The sequence below is a fragment of the Sitophilus oryzae genome, unplaced genomic scaffold (assembly GCF_002938485.1).
Source record: "Sitophilus oryzae breed Bouriz unplaced genomic scaffold, Soryzae_2.0 scaffold_395_pilon_pilon, whole genome shotgun sequence".
Classification (NCBI taxonomy): Eukaryota; Metazoa; Arthropoda; class Insecta; order Coleoptera; family Curculionidae; genus Sitophilus; species Sitophilus oryzae.
In genome coordinates, this window is record NW_022146968.1 from 1,599,481 (window position 1) to 1,611,655 (window position 12,175).

The 12,175-nt window shown below is 31.5% G+C and overlaps 1 protein-coding gene across 1 annotated transcript in view; it reads left to right on the forward strand.

The window, feature by feature from the left end:
- The window catches only part of LOC115885527 (peptidyl-prolyl cis-trans isomerase CYP95-like), a 541,467-nt gene that overhangs the window by 436,226 nt on the left and 93,066 nt on the right, over positions 1 to 12,175 (forward strand). The window contains exons 10-11 of the mRNA XM_030904483.1: positions 8,671 to 8,875; positions 10,283 to 10,342. Of these exons, the coding sequence (XP_030760343.1) occupies positions 8,671 to 8,875; positions 10,283 to 10,342 (265 nt within the window). The remainder of the gene's footprint in view (positions 1 to 8,670; positions 8,876 to 10,282; positions 10,343 to 12,175) is intronic.

Consider the following 12,175-nt stretch of genomic DNA (forward strand, 5'->3'; position numbering starts at 1 on the left):
TTTATAATTATATATTGATTATATTTTTTTGTATAATATTGATTATATTCTTTCCTTTTGTAAATTTTAAAAAAATAGTTTTATGTTTAAAAATTAGTTTCGCTACCGGTAAATTGCCTCTGGAATATTTGATGAAGGGCTCGGAATGAAATAAAGGTTATGAAAGAGCAACGAACTAGTAATCAATTAGAACATTCCAGTCGATCTAAATCTTAGAAATAGTAGATAAATACATATCCAATACGATCGAATAAAAAAAGGAGTCAGTTTTTTTTGTAAACTTAAGCTTCATTCAGAACCTCGCGATTAGTGGAATCAATTAGTGGTTTCAATTACATTTTATACTTTTTAGTTTGCGATCATTCAAAATGTCTAAAAAGCACAATGAGGAAAATGCATGTTTTTAAATAATGGTTTTAAAAAATAGTTCATATAATTACAAATTGAACAAAAAAAAATCGTTGATATCGGTTAAGAAATGCCTCTAATATAAAATAATTAAATATTGTTAATTTAAATGGCCGGGCAAACGCTCTCTACCGCGCCTTGCCGCTGTGGCGTCACCCGCCGTTCTTCTGGTTGAGTGGAGCCAGACGCGTGTTTATTTTACACAGTTTGCTTTTAAACGCTGTTGAATCCGAGTCAACATTTTAGTTATTTGTGTTAATTAATACATAATTAGTAATTAGTGATATTTATAAATAGTAATGGATGGGCGAAAACATGATTGAAAACAACATCGAATATCGAGCAGAACTTTATGGGGAGTTCAACCTAGAAATATTATCTGACCAAGAGTGCAAAGCTAACTTCCGCTTTGAAAAAAAGACATTCCTCGATTAGTTGAAGCACTAAGAATTCCCAACGAGTTTAACACAGATAAAATAAATAATCAAAACAAACAAAATAGAATGAGGTTAGGTTAGATCTGTATTTTTCAATGTTGTGTTTCTACTGCGCTAGTGCGCATGCGTACCGCTATGTTAACGGCTTTGGCTAACGTCCGTAAAATATCGGCAGCTAGCGGTTACGATATACGATAATCGAAATTGAAATGTCAAAGTTGTCAATTAGCGTTAACCGGAATTGCAATTTGTAAGCAACGAAAACTCCCTAATACCAGATTATAACCGAATAAAAAGAAACCCTTCAGACAGAAGGTAAGTTTCTATTTTACTTTTTTTTCTAACAAATTTCATACTTTGAGGTGCAAATATTTAATTCATACTTACTAAATATTAAACATTACATTACATATAACTAAATCTATATATAATACAAAAAAAACTATGGATAAAAAAAAAACTTAAATCTAATCCTAAAGTGACCGAAACAAAAATAAAATATTAATTCTAAACATAAAAGAAAAACGAACAAAACCTAAAAAATCTTATTTCTAAAAAAAAACAATTAAAACTAATAATAAAAACTCTTAAAAATAACCTTATAATCTATAATAAAAACTATTCTATTTATAAAAAAAACAATTATTTACATATGTACAGTTTCCGTAGATACCTAATTAATTTTAGCTTTTAGTACGGCTTTGAGGGCTGGGTATAGATAAATCAATTTCTAGGGTTGGGAATAGTATTCTGTAATAAATTACGTAATATTCTTTTGCTTTTTATTAAGATAAATTATGCTGATAATTTAGCTTAAATGCTTTATTTTTTTTTTGTTTCTTTTGATTACTGCTATTTATTTTTCTAGAGCAAAGTAGTAAGATATTTCTTTCTTTGTTCTAGGATTTTTTTTGGGGTCTTTTGGCAATTTTATTTGCTCCTTCATACTTCGAAGTACTACTTCGTACTACATTTACGTACGGGCACTTATTATATGGGTACAGATATCGACTTGCGTAGAAGTGGATGGGTTTTGGTTTCTGATGCTGCATAAGAGTAACCTATAGGCACAAGAACCTAACTTGGCTATTTAGTATTGATTTTTTTTTAAATATTATGGTGATATATGTAAACCGCATATAGCTATATCTGGTATGATTTTTTTTTGTAATTTGATTTAGATTTATTAAGTTTACTGCAATTTTTTTTATTATAGTTGGAAAATTTAGAGTGATTATTCTGCCTATATTTAGAGAATATTTTTACTATTTTTTGTGAGTAATTAAATTGATTCTCATTGGTCATACCCTCAACTCTCGTAAAAAAAATAATAACATTTTTTTTTATTTAAATATATTCTTCTTTTCTTTTAAAGTTGTTAGGTACTTCGATTCATATATTTAAATTCTTTATAGTGTAAATTTCACACTTTAAATTTAATATAGTATTTTTGTTCTCACAATTTTTTTATTTATTTTAATGGCAATCCATCTATTTTTCACATAAAAATATTTCGTAATTTAATCAGAACAACTCTTCTCTGTGGATTAAAAAATTACGTGGCGCCCTGGGAATTTATTTCCCTTAAGATCTGTAACCCACCCCGTCTCCACTGTATAAAAGCTAGGGGGTATCTACAGAGGAGAAATTTTATAGTGGATTTAGCCGTCTCTGAAACGTTCTGTTTTTATTAAGATTTTTAATTTTTCTTTTGTTTAAAAAAAAATAACGCCACACCCTAAATATGTCGTCAGCTATTATAACAAAACTATTTTTTGTTGCAGCTCGAGATTTCAATGAATTTTAAATACCTAAGAAGCCAGCTTTAATACTTGTATTTTATTGCTATTTACGTAATTATCAACAAACTAATTAAGATTAAATATAAACTTAATTTTTTTTATTACACAAAACGTTAGTCCCAGTTTTTAGAAGTGTAGTATTGCCCAAATTGTACAAAGAATCCTTAATGGCGCATCCGAGGGGGAGATAACATTTCTTCTCCCCCATGGGTACGCCCATGGTCTTATCACAAATTTAATTACATTTTTCGTATCAAAACTTACAAAAATATCCAGCATTTTGGTCAGGATATGGTAAATATGTTAAAGAATGAAAGGTACTGCGGGTAAAAAAGTTTAAAATGACCTATTAAACAACTATGCCAAGTTTCATGCTTTTAACCCAATTTGCTACGTTTTTTATGGACCGCATGTACTATTATCAAAAGACTGTGACACGATCTACATTCCGAGTTTCAGCCCTCACATAGGGTCCGAGTTACGACTGTCCAAAGATCCATCTCAACTTTCTCGTTGGCTTACCACTTTTTCGATCGTCACCACTAGCTGGTGTGACACGTGTCGTGACGCTAGCTCGTGTTTAGCGGCCTTGAATTTTTACTCTCAGCGTGCATAAAGAAATTTCACTTCAAAAAGGGAATTAAATCGATAACAAAAACAGAAATACATTTTTACGGTTAAAGAAAGCTTGTTTCTTGTAGTGTACCCGTGAATGACGATGATGATAATGAGCAGTTTTGTGTATAAGTATAAGGAATTTAATTATAATATTTCATATACGACATTTATTGTTTTATTATTATTCTGAAAACTATTTATTCTGAAATCTAAACTAAAACTTGACTGGTCTAAGTATAAACTATACCCTATACCATCAGTATTATAAAAACCGTGTTATATTTTCTTAAAAATATTGATTTTATTCATATTTTTATTTAGAAGAATTAAGAAATGGACTAATAATTTAAATATATTGTGTTAACGATAATTTATCGCTCAAATAAAAATTAAATACTATGAAATGACATGTAGGTAAAAATTCCTGTAAAGGTAAGTCTATGACAAAATGTGATAAATTGTCTTGGCCGTTTCATAGCTTTAACATCCGCTGTGATATCCGTAAATGAAATAATCCTCCCCTTGTTACCTCATAATCTTGTCGTTCGTTCAAGTTTAGAATACTAATAGTAATTTAAGACTTCGATTCCAGGGAAAATGGTAGTTAATAATCTTAATCGTTAATCTTATATAATACCTAATACCTAGAGACTTGACCTATATTGTTATACCCATTCAGATTACTATCCTGGTAATTTAAATTTAGATGCACTGTTTCTGAAATCTCTATAAGTAAAGACTTAATAATACTAATATAAATTTTTAAAATTATATTTTAAAGAAAGCCCATCTGGTAGAATAAATTAAATAGCGCTTAAATCAAAATATACCGAGTGTTTGTCAAAAGTGTCTCATTCCTATTAGCATTGTTATTTTTTTTAATATAATAAAAAAACAGATTTGGTATAAACGACATAATCAGGATTCTTCTTTATTTATTTATTTATTTATTCCAACGGTAAACCATTTTACATCATAAATCCAAAAAGTAAAAAGTACAAATATAAAGTAAAAAATATAGACACTCTTAAAAACATTTAAAAATGTAAACAAAATATAATAGAGCGTAAATAACGAAAGCAAAATTAACTTTTACACATTTCAGTCAGAGGATACTTCTTCCCAATCTAGTTCTAAATATATTTAAGGACACCCCCCAAAAAATCAAGGTTTCCATCTGCATTGACGTATGTCCGGTTAAAGGGCATATTCTGATAATGCCTCGTATCAAATTTACCTCTAGCCAGCACATTATTATACCTAAAATTTCTGGGGTTAACTGCAAAATTTATTCGCTGTAATAAGTCAGGAGAAATTATATTATTTAACAATTTAAAAATAAATCACATATTTAAAAAGACTATCCTCTCTTCTAACGGATTGAACCCAAAGTGCTCCCTTAATTCACTCATCTATGCATGCCCTGGCCCACCTCTAAATCGAAAATGCCTCAGAAAACTGTTCTGCACAGCCTCAATGCGGCTTTTATATATAAGATAGTAGGGGTACCAAATGGTTGAACCATACTCCAAATCTGAGCGTACCAGAGAAGGGAAAAGCATAACCAAAGAGTGCAATTCCTAAAATCCCTAGATGTTCTAATTATTAATAACATAATTCAATATTCTCTGCCAATAATATGCTAATGATATGCCAATAATATGCTAATATGATAGTAAGCTTACTATCCAAGAATAAGATTTACTCTGGGTAGCGCATAGTCACCCATTCTATAACTGTACTCGGAATAGTTTTCATAACGAGTGAAAACATTATATGTGTACTTGTCTCTATTCAGCTTTAAATTATTCAAGTAACACCGTTCCATCAAACTATTTATAGGTATCTCTCTGGAGTATTTCACAATAGTAACTTGATCTTATACATCTAAAGAGTGTCAGATCATCAGCAATAAGCAAATAATTCGAATTAAAAAAGTGACCAATATCATTTATTAAAACAAGAAACAGTCTAGGGCCAAGATGAGATCCCGGCAGTATGCCTGATTTAACGTTAAGAGTTGATGAGAGGTATCCATTAACCTGAAGAGTACGGCCTCGCAAGTAGGGCGCCAACCATGACAAAAATGAGCCACTAAACCATAATGATTCTGGAGTTTATTGAATAAAATGTTTTGATCTAAGAGATCAAATGTCTTGTTAAAATGGGTATATACGGAATGAACCTCACGATAGTGATGGGCATTACGATTCTTTATAGTGAATCGAATGACAAGATTAAATTTCTCGTATTGAATCGACTACTACGATTCGTTCATTTGAACGAACCACATGTACAATTTACCTTTCATAAAAACAAGAATCGTAACTGGCAGTACCAGCGACATTTTGGTCGGACAATTACTTAATGGGCTAGAAAAGGAAATATACAGTTCTTTCATTTGTTTTTCAACACTCTATGGCACTGGCGTAATTGGATTGATTATTTTACCAATAATATTAAATTATCAATCCAATTCATATATACTATTTATTAAAGACTCCTTAATACCAATTTAATATTTTAATTCCAGTTTAATAATCATATAATAAATAGTTTATAATACCGTATATTCGAATAAAATGGCGTTCAGTTGGCTTGGAATTAAACATCGATGACATTCCCCATATAATTTTAAAATGACAGCAATAAAAAAAATAAAATGACATAATTTCATAACCATCGCTGACAACGTTTTTTTATCATATTGAGCAGAAACCAACAATATTTATTTGGAGTTGCATAAAAACACGATTTCGTGTTTTAGTCCGACATTTAATGGTTTATAGTTGTTAAATATTATTTTAACAAAAAAAAAATAACGTGAAAATGCATTACAGATACCTCCCCCCCTCCGTACTAAGCACAGGATAAAGTATAAATAGGTTTTTTTCTTGTAAATAACTTTCTTATCGTTTGTATTTTATGCCCCTGATGTTTGTTTAGGGCTTTTGTTCAAGCTTAAATATTGGTGCCGGACTCTTTTTTACTGCTCATCGTCCAATTTTATGGATCCGTGCTAGCCACGATTCAATTGAACGAACCGTATTGTAAGCAGTGAATCGAATCTCACGATGCATTTTTAATACTCGTTCAAATGAACGACTCGTTCAATCTTTACCTCACAACTTTGATCCAAAGCGTTGCTAATAAAATCTTATATGGAAATACAGTATGATCGAAAAAAAAACGGCGTCCAGTTGGCTTGGAAATGACAATCGATGACATTTCCCATATAATTTTACATATAAAATGACAGCGATCTTCATTTCATAGCCATCGCTGACGCCGTTTTTATTCGATCATATGGTAGATTAGTCACAGTTGACCTCCTACTCACGAAACCATGCTGATGATCAGTTATAATATTCTTAAAGCTATTCTCAAGCTTTTAAGTTCTTATGCTTTTACGTTCCACACTTATTATTTATTTATTTTTTTTATCTTATATAACGGTAATTTATGTTTTTTATTGTTCCTTTTAGTAAGAAAATTACGGGTTAAAAACATATTTAATACATAATCCACATATAGGCGAAAGCCTTTTAGGGTTGAAAGTTTCCATTTATGGATTTAGCATCACAAAAGAGACCGTCTTAAGCTCGACACGCTCGAAGAAACATTTTTAAAAATTCATAACCTGCATACGAGTTAGCGAATAAAATTTTGCATTTTGCAAAGGTGATAGTCATACATTTTAAATAAACCAAACCTACTTTTACAAAGAATGAAAAGTAAGAACATTGAAACATGCCGTTTAAACTAACCAATTTGTTTTCGGATGCAATGGGATGGTTAAATTATGGATGAGTTGGAAAAAAATAGTTTTATACATAAATGTAGACGGATGAAAAATTAATGGTAACAATTAAATTTGGAATGTCTATTGTTTATGATTACTTTGGAATTTTATTGGAATTACCGTTCAACATTCTTGTTAAATATTAGCATTGATTGAAAGAATTGGGAAGATAGGTAACCTAATGGGCGAATTCGTGACCAGGCTGAGTTGATTTTCCCTTACGTATCAAGAGCCTTACGGTGGAGACAAAAATCGTTCTGCGGTCAACGCATAAAACACTAATTTTCTCTAATTCGGCTAGTGAAGGCATATCGAAAACGGTGTGGATCAGAAAGCGGCAGTGTTGCCATATTAAAATATGTAATATATATAATACGTTTTTGACGAAAATATCTTTGGATGAAAAATCCGCGTTTATGTATTGAAAATTTATTCGCCTTAAACATGGAATAAACAACAAAAATAAAAATTCTTTTATAGGTACGGAATACATCGTATGATCGAAAAAAGTCGTTTACTTGGCTTTGAAATGACGATTATTGATATTTACCATAATATTTTACATATCAAATAACAGCGATTTTCATTTCCAATCCAACTCTGAGGCCTTTCTTTGTTTAATCATATAATATTATATTAAATTTTTTAATGATGGAAAATCCGTATTATTAACGTACTCTGCCTAATAATATTTTACATAATAAATAACAGCGATCTTCATTTCCAAGCCAACTCTGACGCCGTTCTTTGTTTAATTATACAATATTATATTAAATTGTTTAATGATAGAAAATCTGTATTATTAACGTACTGTACCCAAAATCCGTAAATGTACGGATTAATAAGTAGTTCTGGCAACGGTGTCTCCGGCAACCACTAACTCTGTCGACTGAAAGCAGAACTACGGTACAGTATTCTTTATCCGCCGCGCTGTAAATGACTATTATCGCGCAGCGGCGCAGAGCTAAATTAAATCTCGGAATTCACGGACAGGCTGACGGTTACGCCGACTACATCTCGGACAGGTTTTCTGCCACAAAATAGCCCATAAGGTTGCGCATCTTCTAATTTCTTTAATAAACGATATTAGCTTCGTTCTTAAAGCAGTCAGGAATAGTTTACAACGGTTCAACGCATGTGCATGAAGTTTAAAACGTTCGCTAGAAGCAAATTTGGTAATTCATTACTTAAAATCCAGCATTCGCACATGAAACATTTGAAGTTGCTAACTAATTTATAACCGTAAGCACAGTACAGTACTAGTTAGAATTTTTTAGTTTGATGTTGCGCATTTTGATTACGAATTTATGACGTGCCGGCAAAAAGGAAACAATTACTCTAATCTAGTAGTTAGTTACACTGAAACTCGAGAACGGCTAGGCTGATTTGGGTAACTTTGGTTGAAATACGACCCCAATTTTAGTTGTTCTTCGACCACATGCAAAAAATGTATGAATGATGATTTTTTTTTGGATAATATATCTATAGATGCACAATTTTAGTTTAGTTATTAATGCATGATACAAAATAAACGGCAGTAGTTATTATTAGTTAAAGTAGTTTTGTTCACAAGTGTCCCCTCCAAAAGAACTAAATTAAACAGGTGGGGATCTCGCAGGTCTCCGGTGACGAACAGCGGCGTCTCTGCGCAGACCAGAAGTATTCAGCAGAAACTGGACAAGGACTCGGTCTTGGATTGAGTCTTACCACCTACGGATCGGTTGCCTATCAGCTAAAAGATGCCAATTTGGAAGCCAGCGGCACCTGTGACTTTGTCTGCAAGGCACTAAAAATCGTCAATAAAACTAGTAAGTTATAGGTACTGAAAATTTGAATGTAATTAAGTAAAAATAGAGAGAGAGCCATTGAGTAAACTCCACATATTAATTAATTTGTGAGAGTATTATTAACTTCAGAGCAATATTTATTTAGTTTTGTTACTGTCCAAATTAAATTATTCTTCATACAAAATTAATATCTAGTAATATACATGTAAAGGCAAACAAAGTTTTCTTGCAGCTTTTAGTATAAATTACTAAATACAAAATTCTTGCCTTGGGCTTGAGAAAAAAAACAACAACCTCTTTTTTCTATTTTCGAAAATTGAAAAATATAGCAGCTCAGGGCAAGAATTGTGGCCGGCCGTAGCTCCACCGTTAGTGTGTCGATCTGCGGAGCGGAAGGTACTGGGTTCGATCCCCAGCCAGTACGGTCGCTGTATTTATTTAAATAAAAATATTTATTTATCTAAATAGAGCGACCAACGAGCCGCTACCTCAAGGAAAACATAATTTCTTAATAATATGGCAACATAGGTATTAGATTAAATTTACAAGAAAGAAGATCCAGAAAAGATCCAGTGGTTCTCTAAATTTTAGCAAAAAATCATTTTTTTTGGAAATTTTCAAAGTAAAATAACTCCGTTATTTTGGACTTATTTGAAAAACAGTAAAGAAAAAATATGTTTCTTTTATCGAGGTCTACCACCCCTTAAAATATTTGCACTATTTCTGGGACACCCTGTATATTCGAGCGGCTCAAGAATGCTCTTTCCATCTTTAGAGCGAGATCTTTAATATCTCACTAACACTGTTCGACATTGCCAATTCAAATTGTTAAGTCGTTTCGTTGGTGAACCAACCTCTGGACAGCTCACCTGGTGACGGGTAGGCCCAGAAACCGGTCGTGGGAGTCGGTTTCCCCCATTAACGACAAACATAACATTTTTTTTTTTCTTTTTTTGTTTTTTCTATTTTCGAAAATTGAAAAATATAGCAGCTCAAGGCAAGAATTTTGTATATTTAGTAGTGTGTAATACTGCAATACATACATAAAATTAATGCCTAGTAATAAATGATTAACATAAATAGTCATTATAGGCCAATCAAATTAGAGGGATCAGTTGGAAAAAAGTATTAGAGGTAATTATTGTTTTGAGTGGTTCATTTAACGCGAAAGAGGTTTAGGAAAAAGGTTTAGGCCCAAAAGATAAGTAAATCTTTTGGGCCTCCTTGCTCGAACGGCGGTCGAGCAACCGTGCAAACTTAGAAAACTTTTCTTTGACATTAGATCGACCAATCAAAACGTATAATTTGCTTTCTAATACTTCTTTCCAAGTTATCTCCTTAATAAATCCTATTTGATTGGCCCATTAGACTAACAGTAATTTCAATAATAAAGTATAGTCTAATAGGATATATTTGTTTTGTTTTCAGTTGTAGTGACCATTATCTTGGTTTGTCTCTCCATCCTTCCTTTAATTATGCTAATAATGGGTAAGTATTTTTTTATAATTGACCTAGTTTTGTTTATTATCTACTATTTTATTACTCTTTACTCTACAGTAAATATAGTTAGTGGCGGCTCGTGACCTGTTAAGGGCCGTTTAGACTCTCAGTTAATTTGCGTAAACCAAAATTTAAAGTGTAAACAGAAATCGTTAAAGTGCAGTCGAGATATTAAATTCCGTAAGTTTTTTGGGGGGAGCTTTATGAATAATATTTATTTTTTACATGGTAATGGTATATTAATCATGGAAGTCGCTTTTGAAATTTTGGCGTTTGGTCGCCATTTTGTAATTTAGTGACATGTTTAAAAATGCTAGAATCTCCACAAATATATATAAATTATTAGTAATTAAATCGTAAATAGGTAGAAAGTAAAAATAAAAATTATTAATTTATACCACAGGGCAACTGTTGTTAAAAAATAAAATTTGCAATATTTTTTATGCTTAAGATATTATTAAATTATGATAGAAGATTATTACTCATTATGAAAAAGACCAAGTTAATGGTCGAAACGTCATGAAAAATATTTTTTTTCTTTCATCAATAAATAATAATTAATGGATCAAATCTCTAATATATTTATTTACACCTGACCTCAAACCAAGAATACAATTTACTTAAAATATCATAAGGCCAATTATTATTTATCATAATTATTAATATCATAAGGTCAAAGAATAATTGAAACTAAAATATAAAAAATTTAAGATTGTACTATTAAACAAAGAAACGTTAAAAAATAAACAGCAAGTAAAAAACTAATAAAGAAATAACCTAATATAGAAATATCATATGAATTCCAAACAAGGCATAAACACACAAATTATTATTTTTGTATTATTTATAATATAATTCTTCATCTGAGTTACTGTCTTACTATTGTAACAGTCAAATTTCCTCGCTACGACATCTGTATGCTAGCTCATAAATTAAAGCAAATAACTATTATTTTTGCATCATGTCTACTTCAATTTTATTGGTAAATATTATTTTATTTAGTATTTTACGATTATGTAACCGAATATACACCGCGATATTATACAGCTACACAGCATTGTCACTGGATGCCGCCACCAGCAGTAGGATTTTTGTCGAATTCTCTTTATCTTTGATGATTACCTGTCCGTCGCTTGTCACTGTCAGATCAAATCAGATGTTTTTGGATTTATTTATCCTTTCTTTTGGTTATTGAAATTTTATAATTATCAGATAAAATTTCGTAGTTAAATCGTTTATTTTTGATGTGGATCGCAGTGTGCAATTCGTTCATTTAATTGTAGGAATTTCTGAGTTAAGTTCGTTCAATGACCGGATATGGAATATGGCAGTTGAAAATATTCTAGAACATAGTTTTTTATTTATGCCTTTTTGTGAGTTGGACTAGTCGATATATATAGTTCTCTATCTATTTCTAAATCTGGTTTTGTGAAGGAAGTCCAATCCTTTTGTGACTTCTTGTGTATCCACCGTCCGAATATTATCGTGAAGATCTGGCTGCCGTTTCTTGAAGCAATTTCCCTGTTGGTGAAAAGCAGGACCCTCTAGAGAGGATCAAGTTTTCCGGAACACATTTGGTCAGAGACGTGGTTGTATTTTGTTGATTTGTATGGACCGCCGCGCGCCGACCAATTTCCGTAATGGGATTAAAATAGCCTTTTCCGACCGATATTCCGATTCCACGTGCCCAAGAAGTTCCTGAGTAGTTCCAAGGTATGCTATAATTTTTCTGCTTGTTCTAAGTCAATGCTCAACTGATTTTTGTTGATATTGTTGACTGGTTTTTGACTTTTCCACACCCACGTGGTGTAGAAAGATTAG